Below are 17884 nucleotides of genomic sequence, written 5' to 3'. Positions count from 1 at the left end.
ATTCAGTCGGAATCGAAGTAAAAAAAAAACCAGTAATTCATATTCAGCTTTCAGTTTTAATGAAATTGAAAATTTTCTATCGATAAAAAACATATATATCTATATATATATATATATATATATATATATATATATAATGACAAAAATATGATCGTGTAAGTTAGTGATAAACTTGGAATAATGGCAGTTAGAATTAGGTGAGATTTTATATTAACTATAAGGTTTTGGTCTTCCAATTCCAACTGCCACTTTGAATTGGAAATAAACACCGAAGACTCTTCTTTTCCTCTCTCTCTCTCTATATATATTAAAATAAAAAAAGAGAATGACAAACAAAAACTAATAATATAAAAGGAAGAACTTTTAACACTATCTCGAGGACTCTTCTCTACCACGGCTCGGACAGTTGAGGATTCTATTGACATGACTAAGTTAGGATAAGGGTCTGGTTCAACTATCACGGTTAGGAACAACAAAGCTGTACAATTGTATGATATTGATCATTTTGAGCATAAACTCTCGTGTTTTACTTTTAGTTTTCTCAAAAGATCTCATGCCAATACTAATAGAGATAATATCTCTTACTTATATACTCATAATCAGCCACCGAGTGACATGTCAGTGAAGACACTGGACTCCCCATTGTAAGATCTCACAACGGTTGGAGAGGTGAATAAAGTATTCCTTATAAGGGTATGGTTTTAAAACTGTGAGACTAACGGCAATATGTAATGGGTCAAAGTAGACAATATCTATTAGCGGTAGGCTTGAACTGTTACACCAACAATAATGTCTATATAGAATTTGAAATAAGCGTGTGGGCTTTGAATGTTACAAAGGGAGGTGGATTGTGAGATCTCACATCGGTTGGGGAAGAGAACGAAACATTCTTTATAAGCGTGTGGAAACCTCTTCCTAGCATATGTGTTTTAAAAACCTTGAGGGAAACCCGAAAGAAAAAATCCAAAGAAACAATATTTGCTAGTGGTGGACTTGAGATGTTGTAGAAATGATGACGAGCATTTTGGGTCGTGATAAGGAGAGCATAACAATGATAGGTGCAAGTTTTGTCCAAGTTTGTATAGATTGCCATTTTGACCCTCTAATACTAATGGGAAATGAATCAAAATTTGTGGATGCCTTTGGTTAGCATGAAACTATGGGCATTTGTAGGCTAGGTGGGTTAGTCGGGGACATTTATTTACATTCAACCTAATTGTTCGGATTATAAATTTTTAATTAACAATTGTCTCGAGAACCAATTAAATTCATAAAAAAAATTAATTTATTTGAACTCAACCCGATCCAAATAAATTAATAACCTAACTTAAATTGCACGAGTTGAATTTGGTTGATCGAATTTTTCGGATAGTCCAATTTTTTAAATAGCTTTTATCTGTAACTTCAACTCATTTTATAATATTTTCAGTGGAATAGATGTTTCTATTAATTGATTATTTTATTTATATTGTTTAATATAATATATACAAATTACCCACAAGACTTTATGGCATAATTTTCAACAAATTAAATTTTAGCCTAACTTGAGCTGTCATATGAAGGCTTTAAGGCCAAATATGTTAAATGATGATGACCTTCACATGGCTTATGTGGTTTAGTCAATAAAGTTAGAAGTATAAGTCCTAATGATAAACAACAACATGATCCAAATTTGATAACTCGTGAATTAGTTTACCAGTGCGAATTGTGGAAAACCTTATAACTAATTTACGAAATTATAGTATCTAGTAAACTATTACAGGGTGTACATGGTCCGGGTTGGGTTGGGTTGGAGGATTTTTTTGACCGGGTTGGGTTGGGTTACCTTCGGGTTGGTTGGATTGGTAACCCAACCCAACCCGAAACTTTTCACAACCCAACTCAACCCTCTATTTTCGGGTTGGGTTGTCAATTTTTTTTAGTTTTATTTATCCACAATTTATAATTATTCGGATACAATGTTAGATATTTACAAACAAACCCAAATCAACAAATTCAATAAAAAAAAACAACGAGCGAAAATTGTAACATATTAACATAGTTCAACATTGTCATAAAATTAAAGAAAAGTAAAAATATATAAGTTTGATATAAGAATGTTGCAACAAATTATTAGTTGCTTTAAAATTATTTATATAAAATATATATATATATATATATATAATTATGAACATTAACAAAATGTATTAATACACTAATAAAAAAAAAACATATATTTGCCTAGCATCGAACTTGGACATGAGTGCCCTTGAATCGGCCTCAGTCTCATTTTAGTAAATCCATTAATATTAAAAAATTCTTAATATAATTTATATATTTTTATTTGGCTCGAGTCAATTTGGAGGTTTTGTCCATAAATCCGAAACCAAACCGATTCAATTCAGGTTCAGAAAATGAACCCAACCCTATCCGAAATGTTAATCCAACCCAACCCAACCCTTATAGTTCGAGTTGGGTTGGTCCGGGTTGTCAGGTTGTTGGGTTGAATGTACATCCCTAAACTATTATGCATTAGATGTCACGGTTATGCTTGTCCAAGGCGTGTTGCATGTGATCGCATATCAAATGTTCCGGTCATACTTGTCCAGGACATGTACATGACTGCAAGCTCGTTCCAAACCCATTTTACTTGCTTTCATGTTAGATCTGACATTTACTATTATTGTTGTGTTAATACAGGGTATATGTTTGAGATTCCAAATTAATTGGAGAGAGGAATGAGTGTCAGCAAGGATGATGGGCCTCGAAGAAGGTTGAATTGTGAGATCCCACATCGATTGGAGACAGGCGCGAGTGCCAAGGAGAATGTTGGGTCCCGAAGAGGTGGATTGTGAAATTCCACATCGATGGAAGAAGAGAACAAGTGCCAACAAAGACACTGGACCCAAAGGGGTGGACTGTGAGATCCCACATCGGTTGGAGAGGGGAACGAAACATTTTATATAAAGGTGTGGAAACCTCTCCCTAGCAAACGCGTTTTAAAAGCTGAGACAAAGCCCAAAGAAGACAATATCTACTAGTAGTGAGTATGTTCAGTGAACATCATACTATTATCGAGTCATAAAGAATTTCATTACCCTACCTAATTCGTTCGACCCGATATCATAAAAATGAAAATAGTATCATATCATACCAATCATTTAACCACATTCATAAGTATATGTAATGAATTGGCGCACTAAGCACATGTATATTATATTGACATGTTCAAAGGTGTTTTTGGTCATTTTAGGAACACACGTCTTTGAAAATAAAGTGGTAAAAGATTGACTTGGTTGGACTGCCAATTCACTTCATTTCCACACTCTCTCTTTTTCTTCGATTCTTGTGATTCGATCTCGACATAGTACGTATAGTTTAAGCTCACCGCTAGTAGATATTATCGTCTTTGAATTTTTCTTTTCGGGCTTCCCCTCAAAATTTTTAAAACGTGTCTGCTAGGGAGATCTCACAATCCCCTCTCCAACCGTTGTGAGATCTCACAATCCACCCCCTTTAGGGCCAGCGTTCTCACTAACACTCGTTCCTCTCTTCAATTGATGTGCAATCTCATAATCTGCCCCTATTCAGGGCCCGACATCTTCGCTGGCACTCATCTTCGCTAAAATCTTATAGTTAATTATTTATTCTTTGATAGTTGGTAATGGTTTTGATAATTTTGTTTGTAATATAACATTATCCATTTATGAAAAAAATCTAAGGTTATTAGTGTAATTTTGATGTTGTCTGTGATGTCCCATATTCGTTAGGGAGGAGAACAAACCATCATTTATAAAGGTGTGGAAACCTTGATCTGGTAAACGCATTTTAAAGCCTTGAGGGGAAGCCTGAAAGGAAAAGCCCAAAGAGAACAACATCTGCTAACCGTGGATCTAGACCATTATAAATGGTATCAGAGCCAAACACTTAACGATGTGCCAGCCTTCTCGCTCTTCACCGAAGGGGTGTAGACACGAGACGGTGTGCCAGTAAGGACGCTGGCCGTGATGTCCCACAATATAAGAGTGTGGAAACCTTCCCCGAGCAGACAGACGTGGAGTATATGGATAATGATACTTGTCTTATCTCGGTAATAGATCACCTTGTAATTGCTACAAATGATTTGATCCAAATTATACACGTGGAGACACGTGAGTGTGGGTATCATATACCTAAAGTCCAAAATATTTAATTTTCGTCCGTAATTCTAATAAAAGCTTAATATATTAATTTAAAATTGATATTTATAAATAGTTACGATCTAGTGATAATTGTTTTTATTTATAATGTTTTATTTAATAATGTCACATCTATACATACTTTAAAAAAAATAATTTAATTAGCCGCTCCATTTCATGCCATCTTAATAAGTCGTTATAGACTATATATTATATGAAACTCCAAAAAAAAAAAATTATCGTTTTAAACTTATCCTTTAATTAGTTGACTTTGCTGTTTAATTAATTTTTGTTAACGATCGACATATTACAATTCTAGACCAACCTAAACTCGTTATCATATGTATCCTTACGTTATTTTAAAGTATACACGTCACAGATTCATACACGTTCATAAAAATAATCAAAATTTATACCGATTCTCTTTTTAAAATCAATCAGTATAACACATTTTATTGAATTAAAATAAATGTTTGGGTAGATCGAGAGTAAGCAAGTATCTTCTGTGGTAACGAGCAGTCTCCAACTTCTGTTGTTGGAGTTAGATATGCATACTAAGTATATTTCGAGATGATTAATTTGAATTTGAGGATGGAACTCGAAGAACAAGGCACAATCCGTCAGCATTATGTAGGCATGATATGATATTTTCAATCATTTGATTTTAGTGGGACAAAAATTGGAATAGCCCCAAACCAATGCTTCCAAAACCCCCGAACTAAATATCCCAATTGAACCCTCAAAATTACGACTCGAGAAATTTCTCAAAAGTTTCATATATTAAGGTCAGTTCTTCTACTTTTCTTCCACTTTTGAATTCCAGAAGATCGTCTCCCCCTTTTTCTCTTGTGGATTTTGTTCTTGGGTTTCCTTTTTTCTGATTCTGTTCGTTGATTTCGTTTTAGGGTTTTCGTTTTGATTTGTGGGTTCTCTCGATTTAGGTCGGATTTGAGGTTGATTTTGAGTGGTTTCAAGTGCTTTGAGGAGCGCCCTGTTTCAGGTACTTGTCTTAGATTCATTGATTTTTCATATTCTTAGAACTGTTTGTTTTTATGCTCAAGATCTTGATTCTTTTGCGATTCTGATTAGGGATTACTGCATGAACTTATGGGCTAATTGTGAAGTAATCTTGTTTGTTATCTGAATTAATAGCTATCGCTTAACCAAATTGCTCTGGCTTCTTCATCATGTTCATCGTGTTCATCGTGTTCATCATGCTTTGAGTCATAGAATGATAACTTTGTTGTGTGAATCGGATTAGTTCAATTTGGCTTTGTTTTGACATTGCTTCATAGGAAAGATACACTCCCAGTTTAATGGCTTAGCAGATATTGTTCTTTTTGGGCTTTTCCTTTTGGAATTGCCCTCAAGTTTTTACAACGCGTCTACTAAGGAGAGGTTTTTGTTCTTCTTCCCAATTGATGTGGGATCTCACAATCCACCCCCTTTAGTACCCAGCGTCCTCAGTGGCACTCGTTCCCTTCTCCAATCGATGTAGGAACAATCACCTCCTTTTGGGGTCTAGCGTCTGTGATGTCCCACATTGGTTGGGGAGGAGAACAAACCACCATTTATAAGGGTGTGGTAACCTTCCCCTAGCAGATGCGTTTTGACGCGTTTTAAAGCCTTGAGGGAAAGCCTGAAAGGGAAAGCCCAAAGAGGACAATATCTGCTAGCGGTGGATCTGCGCGTTACAGCGTCCTTGTTGGCACACCGCCTCGTGTCCACTCCCTTTGGGGTTCAGCCTCCTCAATGGCACATTATCGGGTGTCTGGCTCTGATATCATTTGTAACGGCCCAAGCCCACAGCTAGCATGTGTTGTCCTCTTTGGGCTTTTCCTTTCGGACTTGCCCCAAGGTTTTTCAAAACGCGTCTGCTAGGAAGAGGCTTCCACACCTTATAAAGGGTGTTTCATTCTCCTCCCCAACCGACGTGGGATCTCACACCCAGCTTTGTTCTGTTCTATGAAATCTTTGGTCTGATTCTGTATAATTAGTTGACTGATATGATCCTGTCTTTTGTGCTACAAGTTCATAAGGAAATGATTGAGAATTCAGGTCGAATGGTCGATAGTTTTGTTCGATTTGTTGTTTGTTAGTAAGCTATGATTTATGGATACATGTTTTTTGTGTTTTCAGAGCTTCCAATCTATATGGTGTAAATTTGATCTTCCTGAAAAAGCATAGTTCAGACAAAGAAAACGATGTCGTTAGTCAGGCCATCTGATCCGTCTCCGCTATCGTACGGAAGTCGCAAGCTCTACTCGCTGAACGGAACCAAGAATGCTCCTGACTTGTCTGCTCAAAGATTTGGCTCCGAAATGCATAGGAGTGAGAGCTATGAGAAGTATTTCCTTGACTTCCCGATCGAAGAGCTATCGATTTCTGGCGTTTCTGGCATTTCGAACAATTCTTTTCACCCGAACGCTGCTTCATATGGGCGAACGTGTGATTCAGATTCAGCTTGCCTTGAGATTACAAGTCCAGAACAGCTGGATTTTGGGGATGATCAAGTGAGACTGAAGTTGCAAGAATTGGAGAGGGACCTGTTGGGTGAACCTGATGCTGCTGATTACGATGTCGAGATGCTTGCAAATGGTCAAGCCATGGAAATCGATAGCGAATGGGCGAATTCGATTAAAGATGCACTGCTACACGACTCGCCAAACGAATCCTCGTCGACAGATTCTAATTTCAGTACAACTGGCAGCAACAAGGATGCATCTCAGATGTCTTCACAGAATCCTAGAGAAATGCTTTTAGAATGTGCTTTTGCCATCTCGGAAGACAACTTTGACGAAGCATCAGCCATGATCGAACAGCTCCGAGGTATGGTCTCGGTTCAGGGCGATCCCTCGCAGAGGATCGCTGCGTATATGGTGGAAGGTCTCGCTGCTCGGTTGTTGGCATCGGGAAAATGTCTTTATAAAGCTTTGAGATGCAAAGAACCGCCTTCCTCGGACCGTCTCGCAGCTATGCAGATCCTTTTCGAGGTCTGCCCTTGTTTCAAATTCGGCTTTATGGCTGCAAATTGTGCCATTATCGAGGCGGCAAAAGACGAGAAGAGAATTCACATTATCGATTTCGACGTAAGCCAAGGAACTCAGTACATAAATTTGATTCAGATGCTAGCAACTCAGCCAGGGAAGGCACCACACTTGAGGTTAACAGGGGTCGATGATCCCGAATCGGTACATCGCCCCGTCGGAGGTCTTAAACACATTGGACAAAGACTCGAGCAACTGGCAAAAGCGTTACGAGTTCCATTTGAATTTCAAGCAATTGCATCGAACACTTCTGATGTCACTCCCTCGATGCTCGCCTCCCGCCACGGAGAAGCAGTCATAGTCAACTTCGCATTTCTGCTTCACCACATGCCAGATGAAAGTGTCTCAACCGTAAATCTACGAGACAAGCTTCTCCGAATGGTTAAGAACTTAAACCCGAAACTAGTAACAGTCGTCGAACAGGACATGAACACAAACACCACCCCATTCTTTTCAAGATTCGTCGAAACCTATAACTACTTTGCAGCTGTGTACGACACTCTCGATGCGACACTTCCGAGAGATAGTCAAGACCGAATCAATGTAGAGAGGCAATGCTTGGCAAAGGACATAGTCAACATCGTAGCTTGTGAAGGCGAGGACAGAGTGGAGAGATACGAAGTGGCCGGGAAATGGCGGGCAAGAATGACGATGGCTGGGTTCAGTTCCTGTACGATGAGCCAAAACGTGACCGACCCGATTCGAAAGCTTATCGGGGAGTATTGCGAGAGAAGATTGAAGATGTATGAAGAAATGGGCACAGTTCATTTTGGATGGGAAGAGAAAAGCTTGATTATTACTTCAACATGGAGGTAACAAATTGTATGATTTAATACTTTGTGGTTAATTTTGATGTATGTAATATATATTCCATTCTATTTCATAACTCTTATTCAAAACCAAATCTTCATAAGTTTCACTACATTTATTTGGGCGATCTTTTAAATTGAGTCGAACTCGTTTAAAAGTTGTTAATAAGCTAAGTTCTTCTTCTAATGGACGATCGTAAGGGTTATTTGAGTTGAAAAAATTGTATTCTCCTTATTCAACATCAAGAGGTAGTGTCGGTTTGTATTCTCATCACACTTTTTCTTGCCGTAGTTCTTTGCATAATACCCGTATTTTTCACAAAAGTAGCACTTGATCATGCTCTTGTCTATCGAGGGTTGGCATCGTCATGGGTTTGTGAGATAATGTCACGGTTTCCTCTACCGCCACGTCTGCGATCCCAATCTTTGTTTTCTTTATTATGGCCACCGCATCCATTTGTACCTGAAAAAGAAACATCAGTCGCATCTTTAATTTTTCATCCGTGCGAGTAACTACTCGTGTGTGAGTTCTTCTTCGCCTCCTCTTTGTCGTCGTAGCCATGAAATCTCACGTTATGGTTCGTAAGATGACCAACGACCTCCTTAACCGACATGTTCTTAAGGTGACCAAATTGCTCGATGGAGCTAACGATGTGTATGAATCTCTAGAGGGATAGCTTAAAATAACTTCTTAACCACATCGATCTCCTCCACCTAGTCGCCTAACAAACGGATGTCCGTAAAGATGGTCGTTAACTTCATGGTAAAGTCTTCCACCAACTCACCATCTTTCAAGCATATAGCCTCGAAATCTCTCTTCAAGGTCTACACTTTTGCTTCTGTGACTTGTTCCACTCCTATATTCATTGTTTGCAGCAGCTCCCACACTTTCTTACCAAGTCTCTCTCTGCTAACATGAGAAGGACGTTCTCCGAGACTGCTTGGTAGATGACAACAAGATTCATCTTATCCTTACGCTCCTCAACATCATTATCATGCTCGATAGCGTCTCACACACCTTGTATCTATAAATTGACACTCATCTTTATCGACCATGTTATGTAGTTACTATTAATGAGTAATGGGTACTGGAGCGTTACACTCCCCTCCTTTCCACTTTTTATCATTGTCACATCTCCTCTGACGATCTTTAGTGGCGATGACATTTATTTCGGCATCTTAACTCTGATATCATTTGTTGGTTTTTACTTTTGATTGAAGCACACCAAAAGGAATAAATGAAACAAAAATAAAAACTTAATAGGAGAATTTTGTTGAAATATCATTACATTTGGATTCGGGATCCACAAACTCAAAACAAAGCCCGAACGAATCAACAAACAATTAGCCTCAGAGTTCACAACACTTTATCAAGGTCTCTAAATTATGTTAAATGTTCAGGTTTGCATAGTTTGAGGCTAAGAAAGTTAAAAGGACGAGAAAATTCATCGTTGAAGGTCTAATGAAGCTTAGGGTTCGGTTGTATATGTATGATTCATTGTGATTCATTTTATGTTTGACTATGATGAGTGTGATGCTTGTATATGCATATACGTCGTATATTATAGATAATCAATCAGGGTTATGATGCATGTGTACGAATGATATATCGATATTGAGAGTATAACAATTGACCATATAATTTTATAATACACTATAACGAGTGAGACTCAGCTCCACTAACTGAGTACTAATTTCCATCCGTTGAGGTAAAGCCTTCTAGGACTCTCGTTTATGCACCACCAGTTCAGTATGTAACCACATTAATAGCCACGTCTCATTAGAAAACATGTAATGTCGGTTAATGGTAGCTAGACTATTGGAATATTAGGTGGTAAAATCTTTATTTTCTTATCATCCACGATAACTTTTAAGAACCAATTCTACTTTTACCCGACTTTTTATTTTATTTTATTTATTTATTTATTTATTATTGTTATTATTATTATTATAACCACTTGAATAAGTAGGGATTTTGGATATTTAAGATTAAACAAAGAATTTATTGAGAGGAAGGTTTGTTTATATTTATTATTTGAAAATGTTTTTATTTTATTTTTTCATTAATATATATATATATATATATATTGCATTTAGTATTTAAAATAGAAAACTGATTTTTCCGAATACTTCCAAACGGTCACAATCTGCGGAGGATATGGCTTTTGACCGGTCAGCGCTTCCCGCCATTTTCGTCTAAGCAAGAAAAAATAAACAAAAAATAAATGTTGAGAGTGGGATTTGAACCCACGCCCTTTCGGACCAGAACCTTAATCTGGCGCCTTAGACCAACTCGGCCATCTCAACGTTGTGTTTATGAACAATTGTAAAATAGATTGCTTCGATCAGCGCTTCCCGCCATACTCGACTAAACAAAATAAACGGGAAAACACATGTTGAGAGTGGGATTTGAACCCACGCCCTTTCGGACCAGAACCTTAATCTGGCGCCTTAGACCAACTCGGCCATCTCAACTTTGTTCAAATATTTAAATTTACTAATTTTGTTCTTATTCTTTTTGGCCTAAGATCAAAATATCAATGCTCAATATCTATATTTGAAATTTATAAATATATTAATGTTGATGGATATATTTTTAAATAATTAAATTTATTTAACTTTCTCGATAAACTCACTTCAATTATTCGAGAGTATACGACACTTCTAATAGCCAAAAATGAATTCTACAGATTTTACCAATTCGAACATACCTCAGTGAATAATGCATAAATAACTATCAAAAATCAAAGTTCTAAATATGTAATAAATTGGTCGACCATGGCTATAGGAAAATCTCTTTATAAACAACATTCTAGACTCGTAATCATCGTTAAAATTTGATGTTTTACATTTTTTTTATTGAAATTACAGTCAAACATGAATGTACATACTAACATACAATGTAATTATTCTACTTTTCTCTCAACCAATATTGCAACTCGAAAATTCGAGTCCTATCAATAATAATATAAATTTTATTTTTACTACTTTTTATTTAAAATAAAAGGTAATACCCAGAATTATTATATAATAAATATAAATAGACATAAATATTATATATATTATGAATGAATGTGTCCATTTAATTTAATGTGTAACAACTTCAGCAATGGTATACCACGTCACAATTTGCAAGTATTTGACTATTCTTTCGGTTCATCTGAATGCAAAAATCACATCAATTTAATTAGTAATTATTTCCATTTAAACCGTTGTTTCTGCGATATAAAAAACTTATTTTGTCATTCTTTTAATGAGAATCTCAACTCGAGCGGTTTCATTTTATTAGTAAATACTGAAAGAGAAAATATAAATTTATTAAAATTAGATTATATTTAATAAAAAATTATGAAAAAAATATTTAAAAATGTTTTTATTAGATATATTTTTTCATTAAAGAAAAAGAAAAGGCTTGTCATTTAGTAATTAAAATAGAAAAAGGATTTTTCTGAATACTTCCAAACGTTGACCGGTCAGCGCTTCCCGCCATATTCGGGTAAGAAAAAAAAATGACACGGGAATGTTGAGAGTGGGATTTGAACCCGCGCCCTTTTGGACCAGAACCTTAATCTCGCGCAATAGACCAACTCGGCCATCTCAACGTTGATGCTGCGAATAATTAACTTACAAAACACATTCTTTTAGACCCGTCAGCGCTTCCTCGGCTAAGCAAAAAAAACGAGAAAATTGATGTTGAGAGTGGGATTTGAACCCACGCCCTTACGGACCAGAACCTTAATCTGGCGCCTTAGACCAACTCGGCCATCTCAACGTTGTTGCTATGAACATAAAATACATGAGTTCAGTCAGCGCTTCCCGCCATACTCGACCAAACAAAAAAACTGGAAAATACATGTTGAGAGTGGGATTTGAACCCACGCCCTTTCGGACCAGAACCTTAATCTGGCGCCTTAGACCAACTCGGCCATCTCAACGTTGTTGCTATGAACATAAAATAAATGAATTCAGTCAGCGCTTCCCGCCATACTCGACCAAACAAAAAAAACTGGAAAATACATGTTAAGAGTGGGATTTGAACCCAAGCCCTTTCGGACCAGAACCTTAATCTGGCGCCTTAGACCAACTCGGCCATCTCAACTTATCTATTGTGAATTAATTAATTTTTTATTAAATATCATATTATATTGTTTATAGCATAAGATTAAAATATCAATGTTGAATATCTATATTTCAATTTTATAAATAATATTAATTTCGATGTACATTTTTGTAAATAATTAAATTATTTTGACTTCTTCCGACAAGCTCACTTAAATTATTGAAAAACAAAATTTACACATGTGGCCAATTCAAACATAGTTCAGTAAATAAGACACATAAACCTCAATCTATTTAAAGCAAAAATTATGTAATAAATTAGTCATCCTGGTCTATAGGTGAATCTCGTTATAAACAACATTTTAGACACGTAATCATCGTTAAATCGTGACGTTATACTGAATCGATGTGTAATCATATTCGCTTAAATAGTTGAATCTCACTAGCATACACGACAAATATTCAACTTTTCTCTCAACCAATACTGCAATTCAAAAATTCAGATAAAGATCGAAAAAAATTAAAATTTACGGAATAAAATCTATAGATTTGACTAATTCGAACATAGTTCAATGAATAAGATATAAATAATATCTTAATTCAAAGGTGGATGACGTCCAGAACCACCGAATATAAGAATCATTATTACTAAACAAATCCTTTGTCTACTTTATCATTAATTGCTTGTTTTTTTTTTTCTCCTATGATAAGACCCACAGCCTTTATATTATTATTATTATTATTTACCATTTTACTCTAAAATATTTATACTATCAATAAATTTTATTTTATTTAAAAAAATTATATATATATATATATATATTTTTTGTATATGTGATTTTCTTTTTACAAGATAAAATATTAATATTAAATTTTATTTATACCTGATTTATCATTTAATTTATTAAAATATAAGATTTTCTTCAAATAAAAACTAATAAATATTTAAGTTATTATCATTTTGTTATGATATACGAAAATTTAGTTGTTATTACCTAATATCGATTATATGGTTAAAATAAATAAATAAATAAATAAGTAAATAAATAGGGTATTATTTATCATTAAATTTTTTAATCAGTTATTATTTATCAAATTAAAATTAATTGTTAAAATAAATATTATTATGAAATAAAAAGAGTAATACACTTACTTAAAATTAAAATTTACTATTAAATATTATTATTTTAATTAAAAATTATATTAACATGTTATTTATTTTATGCATTTTAAATTAGCAAGAAATATTAAAATATTATTCTAGTAATTATTATATTTTTCCATTGAATTTATTATATATTAATTTCCAACCAATGCTAATACAATACTCCAATTTATGAGGCTTATTTATAATTTAGCCCTCAAATTTGTATTTTTTTTATAAAAAAAATTTGGATGATTAAATATTTAATTAAATTTTATTTTAAAAATTAAAATTTTATTAAAAAAAGTTAAATATAAAATTCAAAGTTGTTTATTGCGATAATAGTTGAGGTGTTCGTGGGTTGAATTTAGTCATATTGAAACATTGTTTAGACACAACACAATCTGTTGGTTCACGTTGTTTATTCAAATTTTTATTTTTAATAAAAATAAAATAAAAAGTAGAACAAACGGTTAGGTGAGTTTATCGAACATAAAGATTTTGACCGTATTACCCTCATACTCGACCCCTACATGTGGACGTTTTTTTTTTTTTAACTAGCTTGGCGGCAAGTGGCTATATATATAATTAAATCAAATGAAATTTATTGTCCAAAACCATTAGATTGAAAACGAGTGTGTAATTCCAAAATATATAGCTCTAAAAACGTCTCCAATTTCTTTGTTCCTTCCTCAATTGTCCCATTCCGAATAGACCTTCTATCCTCATGTCAAATATCTACGTCAAACTCACGTTCACGTGATTTAAAAGACACGATTACTCATGTCGAACATGATTTTTGAAGCATTTTTAAAAATCCAAGCATATTTTGCGAATAAAAATATTAACGATTTACCTTCAAAATTAACGGGTAAATTTATTTTTAAATTTTATTGAAAATTAAGTCCAATAAACAGTTCAATGTGAAAATGAATTATTTTTATTAATTTAATCTAAAAATATAATAATTAAAATCAAATTATTACCTTATCATTAAATAAAAAAATTAAAAAAATTATTACCATCCTTATATAAATAGAAAGTGTTTATCCACACGTCATGTATCTATCTACACGTCATGAATCATCTCTAAGCTTTTTTTAAAATATAAAAAAAATATTAATTTTACATTTATTACGACTTTATTCCTATTTTAAAAATTAGAAAAAAATTTAAGATGTTTTTTTTTATTTTAATATATTATTATTTTTATTAATTTAATTTAAAAATTATAAATAACGAAAATTAAATTAGTAATTTATAATTTTAAATTAAAAACATAATTATTTTGGTAATTAAAATTAAAGAGTGGCGAGGCGGGCAAGTTGGGGTTTAGTTTATGGATAATGGTCGCCTTAGCTTTTCAAATACGCCACGTGGCACTCGAAAGACCTGAGGCGCACCCAGAAAACCAGGAAATAGTATTACCGGAAATGGTATTACCGCCGAAAACCACGGTTTATATGTTTCGAAAATCCAAAACCAAAAAAATTAATCACTATAAATACTCTCGCTCTGTTCTTCATTTCTCATCACCATTCGCATCAAATCATTCTCAGTTCATCAAAGCTTTCTTTCTACAGATCTCTCTTCTACTATAATCAACGATGTCTAGCACTGCTGGTCAGGTCATCAAATGCAAAGGTAATAGTAACATTTCATTTCGGTATTCGTGAAATTTGGTACGGATATTGGGATTCGATCAATATAGTCTTAAGTTTAGGGATTCGTGTTTGAGTTTTGAATTGATTTGGATGTTTGGATGTTTGGATCTTTGTTTTGTTGTAGCTGCTGTGGCTTGGGAGGCTGGAAAGCCACTAGTGATTGAGGAAGTGGAAGTGGCGCCGCCGCAAGCCAATGAAGTTAGAGTGAAGATCCTTTTCACAGCTCTTTGTCACACCGATGTTTATTTCTGGGAAGCGAAGGTAAATTTGTAATCAATGATGAACGAATGTATCACATCGGTTAGGTTTTTGATTTTGTTTGCGTTTTGTAGGGCCAAACTCCTTTGTTTCCTCGCATTTTTGGACATGAAGCTGGAGGGTAAGTAGTGGATTGAGTGTTCTGATTTTGATTCTGATTCTGAATCATTTTGTTTGTGATATTGATTTTTTGTTTTTGGATCTGTTTGATTAGTGTTGTTGAGAGTGTTGGAGAAGGCGTGAAAGATCTTCAACCAGGAGATCATGTTCTTCCTGTTTTCACTGGTGAATGTGGCGATTGTCGTCATTGTAAATCAGAAGAGAGCAATATGTGCGATCTTCTTCGAATCAATACTGATCGTGGAGTTATGATCAGTGATGGCAAGACCAGATTCTCCAAAAATGGACAACCAATTCATCATTTCGTTGGAACCTCCACTTTTAGTGAATACACTGTTATTCATTTTGGCTGTTTGGCTAAGATCAATCCTGCTGCTCCTCTTGACAAAGTCTGCGTTCTTAGCTGCGGAATTTCCACAGGTTTTGAACATTTCTTTGTATAATGTTTGGTAGATTCTTGTTTTCATAAGCTGATATTGAATGAATTTGTTTGTGATTGTGAATGAAGGCTTTGGTGCCACTGTGAATGTTGCAAAGCCTAAAAAGGGTCAATCTGTTGCTATCTTTGGCCTTGGAGCTGTTGGGCTTGCTGTAAGTTTATATCTGTTCTTCACCCGCAGATTCTCGTTTCTATTATCCCCATAATGACACTGTTTTTCAATCTTAGGCTGCTGAAGGGGCAAGAGTTTCCGGGGCATCTAAGATCATTGGTGTTGATTTGAACCCGGCTAGATTCGAAGAAGGTGCAGTCAAATTACTTGTTTTGGATGAATTATCATGTACCATATACTGTATTGATTTGATTTGTTTGATCTTTGCAGCAAAGAAATTTGGTTGCAATGAATTTGTTAACCCAAAGGATCACAGCAAGCCAGTTCAAGAGGTGATTGCTGAGATGACGAACGGAGGAGTCGACCGAAGCGTCGAATGCACCGGAAGCATCCAAGCAATGATCTCGGCATTCGAATGCGTTCATGATGTAATTAAGAGTCAATTTGAAATGACGTTATAAATGCTTCTAAACAACGAACACTCATTATTGATTTTGTTTTGAAAACAGGGGTGGGGTGTTGCAGTACTAGTGGGAGTCCCAAACAAAGACGACGCATTCAAAACTCATCCTATGAATTTCCTCAACGAAAGAACTCTAAAGGGTACGTTCTTCGGCAACTACAAGCCTCGATCCGACATTCCCGGGGTCGTCGAGAAGTACCTGAAGAAGGTAATGAAAAATCCTCAAAATGTTCAAACCCCATTGAAGGAATTTGATTTCTGAGGCCTTTTTCTTATTGTTTGTTCTTGATTAGGAGATGGAATTGGAGAAATTCATAACTCATTCAGTGCCGTTCTCTGAGATCAACAAGGCGTTTGATTACATGCTGAAAGGGGAGTCCATTCGATGCATCATTCGCATGGGAGACTGATTTAACAAATTCTGGGGTTAGTTTTATATTTTGGAATAAAGATTATGACTGAAACTGGAGGATCTCCGTTTCCATTTTGTTTTCGTTGTTTTATGTTTCTGGGTGTTCTTCGTGTTCATCATCCAGGGATTGCATCGATGTTATTAATATAAATAAATAAATAGAAAGTTCATTTTTTATTTTTCAAATAGTTTTTGTACCTTTCTTTTTATATTTATAGTATATATATATATATATATATATATAGCAATAATAATAATAATGAATTACATGGACCACTCTTTTTTAAATCAAATCCTTACAATTAAACAATAATAGTAACAATGGGTCCATTTAATGAATTTGGTAGGAGCTGGTGAGTTCTATAGCAAATTCACTCTTGTAACGGTGACTTATCTGTCAACTTTTGCACTATCACGCCTAAAAAAAATCTCAAATTTAATTGAATTTGGGGACTGAGAATCCGTCCGCTTTTTGAATTATTATAAATCAACCAGTTGGATTCACATTTTACCCAATCTTCATATCGAGAGAACTCTTAATACTACATAATACTACATATAAGAATTTTTATAAATTTCTATTGAATGAATGGTACATGATGATTCTACATCGACAAGCACCAAGAAAAGAAACAAATTATTTAGTGCTTTATTTTGATATTGATCGTGAAATTGCGTTGCTACGTCAGAAGAAGGATAGTTATATTGATTCGGTATGCTCTAAAAACAACCTCGGTCCATTTATTGATCTCATATTTTTACGGAATCCATTTCCTTTTGTACCGCTCTAGAGAGATAGAATCTAATAGAAATAAAGTCATAGGGAGAGTTAACAATTGACTTCTACAACAAACCTTAGGTATTGAGGAACAATGACCCTTAAATATTGATTGAGAGAGTTGTCTCGTGTCCATAGGTGTTCTTTGCCTATCAACCAAACCTTAGGTGAAGAGAATACCAGTTACAGTACCAAACCTTAGGTAAAGAGAATACCAGTACCACCAGTTACAGTACCTACCAGTCATCTTGGCCATTTGTCATAGATAATTATCCGATTAGGTTCAACCGTCATAGATAAGCATTCATGTGATCGGATAAACTGAGTTGCTCCTACATTTAATCTCTGTAATAATCTGTTCACATGAAAGAATCTGTTCACATGAAAGCATTAACACGACAAAAAAAAAAAAAAAAAAAAAA

The 17884-nt window shown here is 34.7% G+C and overlaps 2 protein-coding genes and 5 non-coding genes across 11 annotated transcripts; 2 read left to right on the top strand and 5 right to left on the bottom strand.

Moving 5' to 3' along the window:
• The first annotated feature begins 4837 nt into the window (after window positions 1-4837).
• LOC111443515 (scarecrow-like protein 1) lies at window positions 4838-9380 on the top strand. Of its 5 annotated transcripts, none has more exons than XM_023081350.1 (3): window positions 4838-4942; window positions 5063-5157; window positions 6297-8108. In XM_023081350.1, the coding sequence occupies exon 3, from the start codon at window positions 6362-6364 to the stop codon at window positions 8018-8020; it is 1659 nt and encodes a 552-aa protein (XP_022937118.1). In that variant the 5' UTR covers window positions 4838-4942; window positions 5063-5157; window positions 6297-6361; the 3' UTR covers window positions 8021-8108. The 5 variants fall into 5 exon arrangements, with proteins under 5 accessions (XP_022937118.1, XP_022937121.1, XP_022937122.1 ...); XM_023081353.1 differs by having other exon boundaries at window positions 4841-4942; window positions 5099-5157; XM_023081352.1 differs by lacking the exon at window positions 4838-4942 and adding an exon at window positions 9370-9380 and having other exon boundaries at window positions 4960-5157; window positions 6297-8043.
• Window positions 9381-10239: 859 nt separating this feature from the next.
• TRNAL-AAG lies at window positions 10240-10320 on the bottom strand. Its single transcript has one exon. It is a non-coding gene; the product is annotated as a tRNA-Leu (tRNA).
• An 87-nt stretch (window positions 10321-10407) lies between these two features.
• TRNAL-AAG lies at window positions 10408-10488 on the bottom strand. Its single transcript has one exon. It is a non-coding gene; the product is annotated as a tRNA-Leu (tRNA).
• Window positions 10489-11704: 1216 nt separating this feature from the next.
• Window positions 11705-11785, bottom strand: TRNAL-AAG. Its single transcript has one exon. It is a non-coding gene; the product is annotated as a tRNA-Leu (tRNA).
• An 82-nt stretch (window positions 11786-11867) lies between these two features.
• Window positions 11868-11948, bottom strand: TRNAL-AAG. Its single transcript has one exon. It is a non-coding gene; the product is annotated as a tRNA-Leu (tRNA).
• Window positions 11949-12031: 83 nt separating this feature from the next.
• On the bottom strand, window positions 12032-12112 carry TRNAL-AAG. Its single transcript has one exon. It is a non-coding gene; the product is annotated as a tRNA-Leu (tRNA).
• Window positions 12113-14739: 2627 nt separating this feature from the next.
• On the top strand, window positions 14740-16870 carry LOC111443671 (alcohol dehydrogenase 1). The gene is made up of 9 exons (XM_023081595.1): window positions 14740-14860; window positions 15005-15141; window positions 15213-15259; window positions 15353-15678; window positions 15767-15849; window positions 15926-16001; window positions 16080-16237; window positions 16319-16480; window positions 16566-16870. Exons 1-9 carry the CDS (start codon window positions 14824-14826, stop codon window positions 16680-16682), a joined length of 1143 nt encoding a protein of 380 aa, XP_022937363.1. The 5' UTR covers window positions 14740-14823; the 3' UTR covers window positions 16683-16870.
• The last annotated feature ends 1014 nt before the right edge of the window (window positions 16871-17884 follow it).

The sequence above is a fragment of the Cucurbita moschata genome, unplaced genomic scaffold, assembly GCF_002738365.1.
Source record: "Cucurbita moschata cultivar Rifu unplaced genomic scaffold, Cmos_1.0 Cmo_Scf00005, whole genome shotgun sequence".
In the NCBI taxonomy this organism is placed as follows: domain Eukaryota; kingdom Viridiplantae; phylum Streptophyta; class Magnoliopsida; order Cucurbitales; family Cucurbitaceae; genus Cucurbita; species Cucurbita moschata.
Note: the sequence above shows the minus strand (reverse complement) of the source record. Positions and strands in the feature narration are given on the sequence as shown.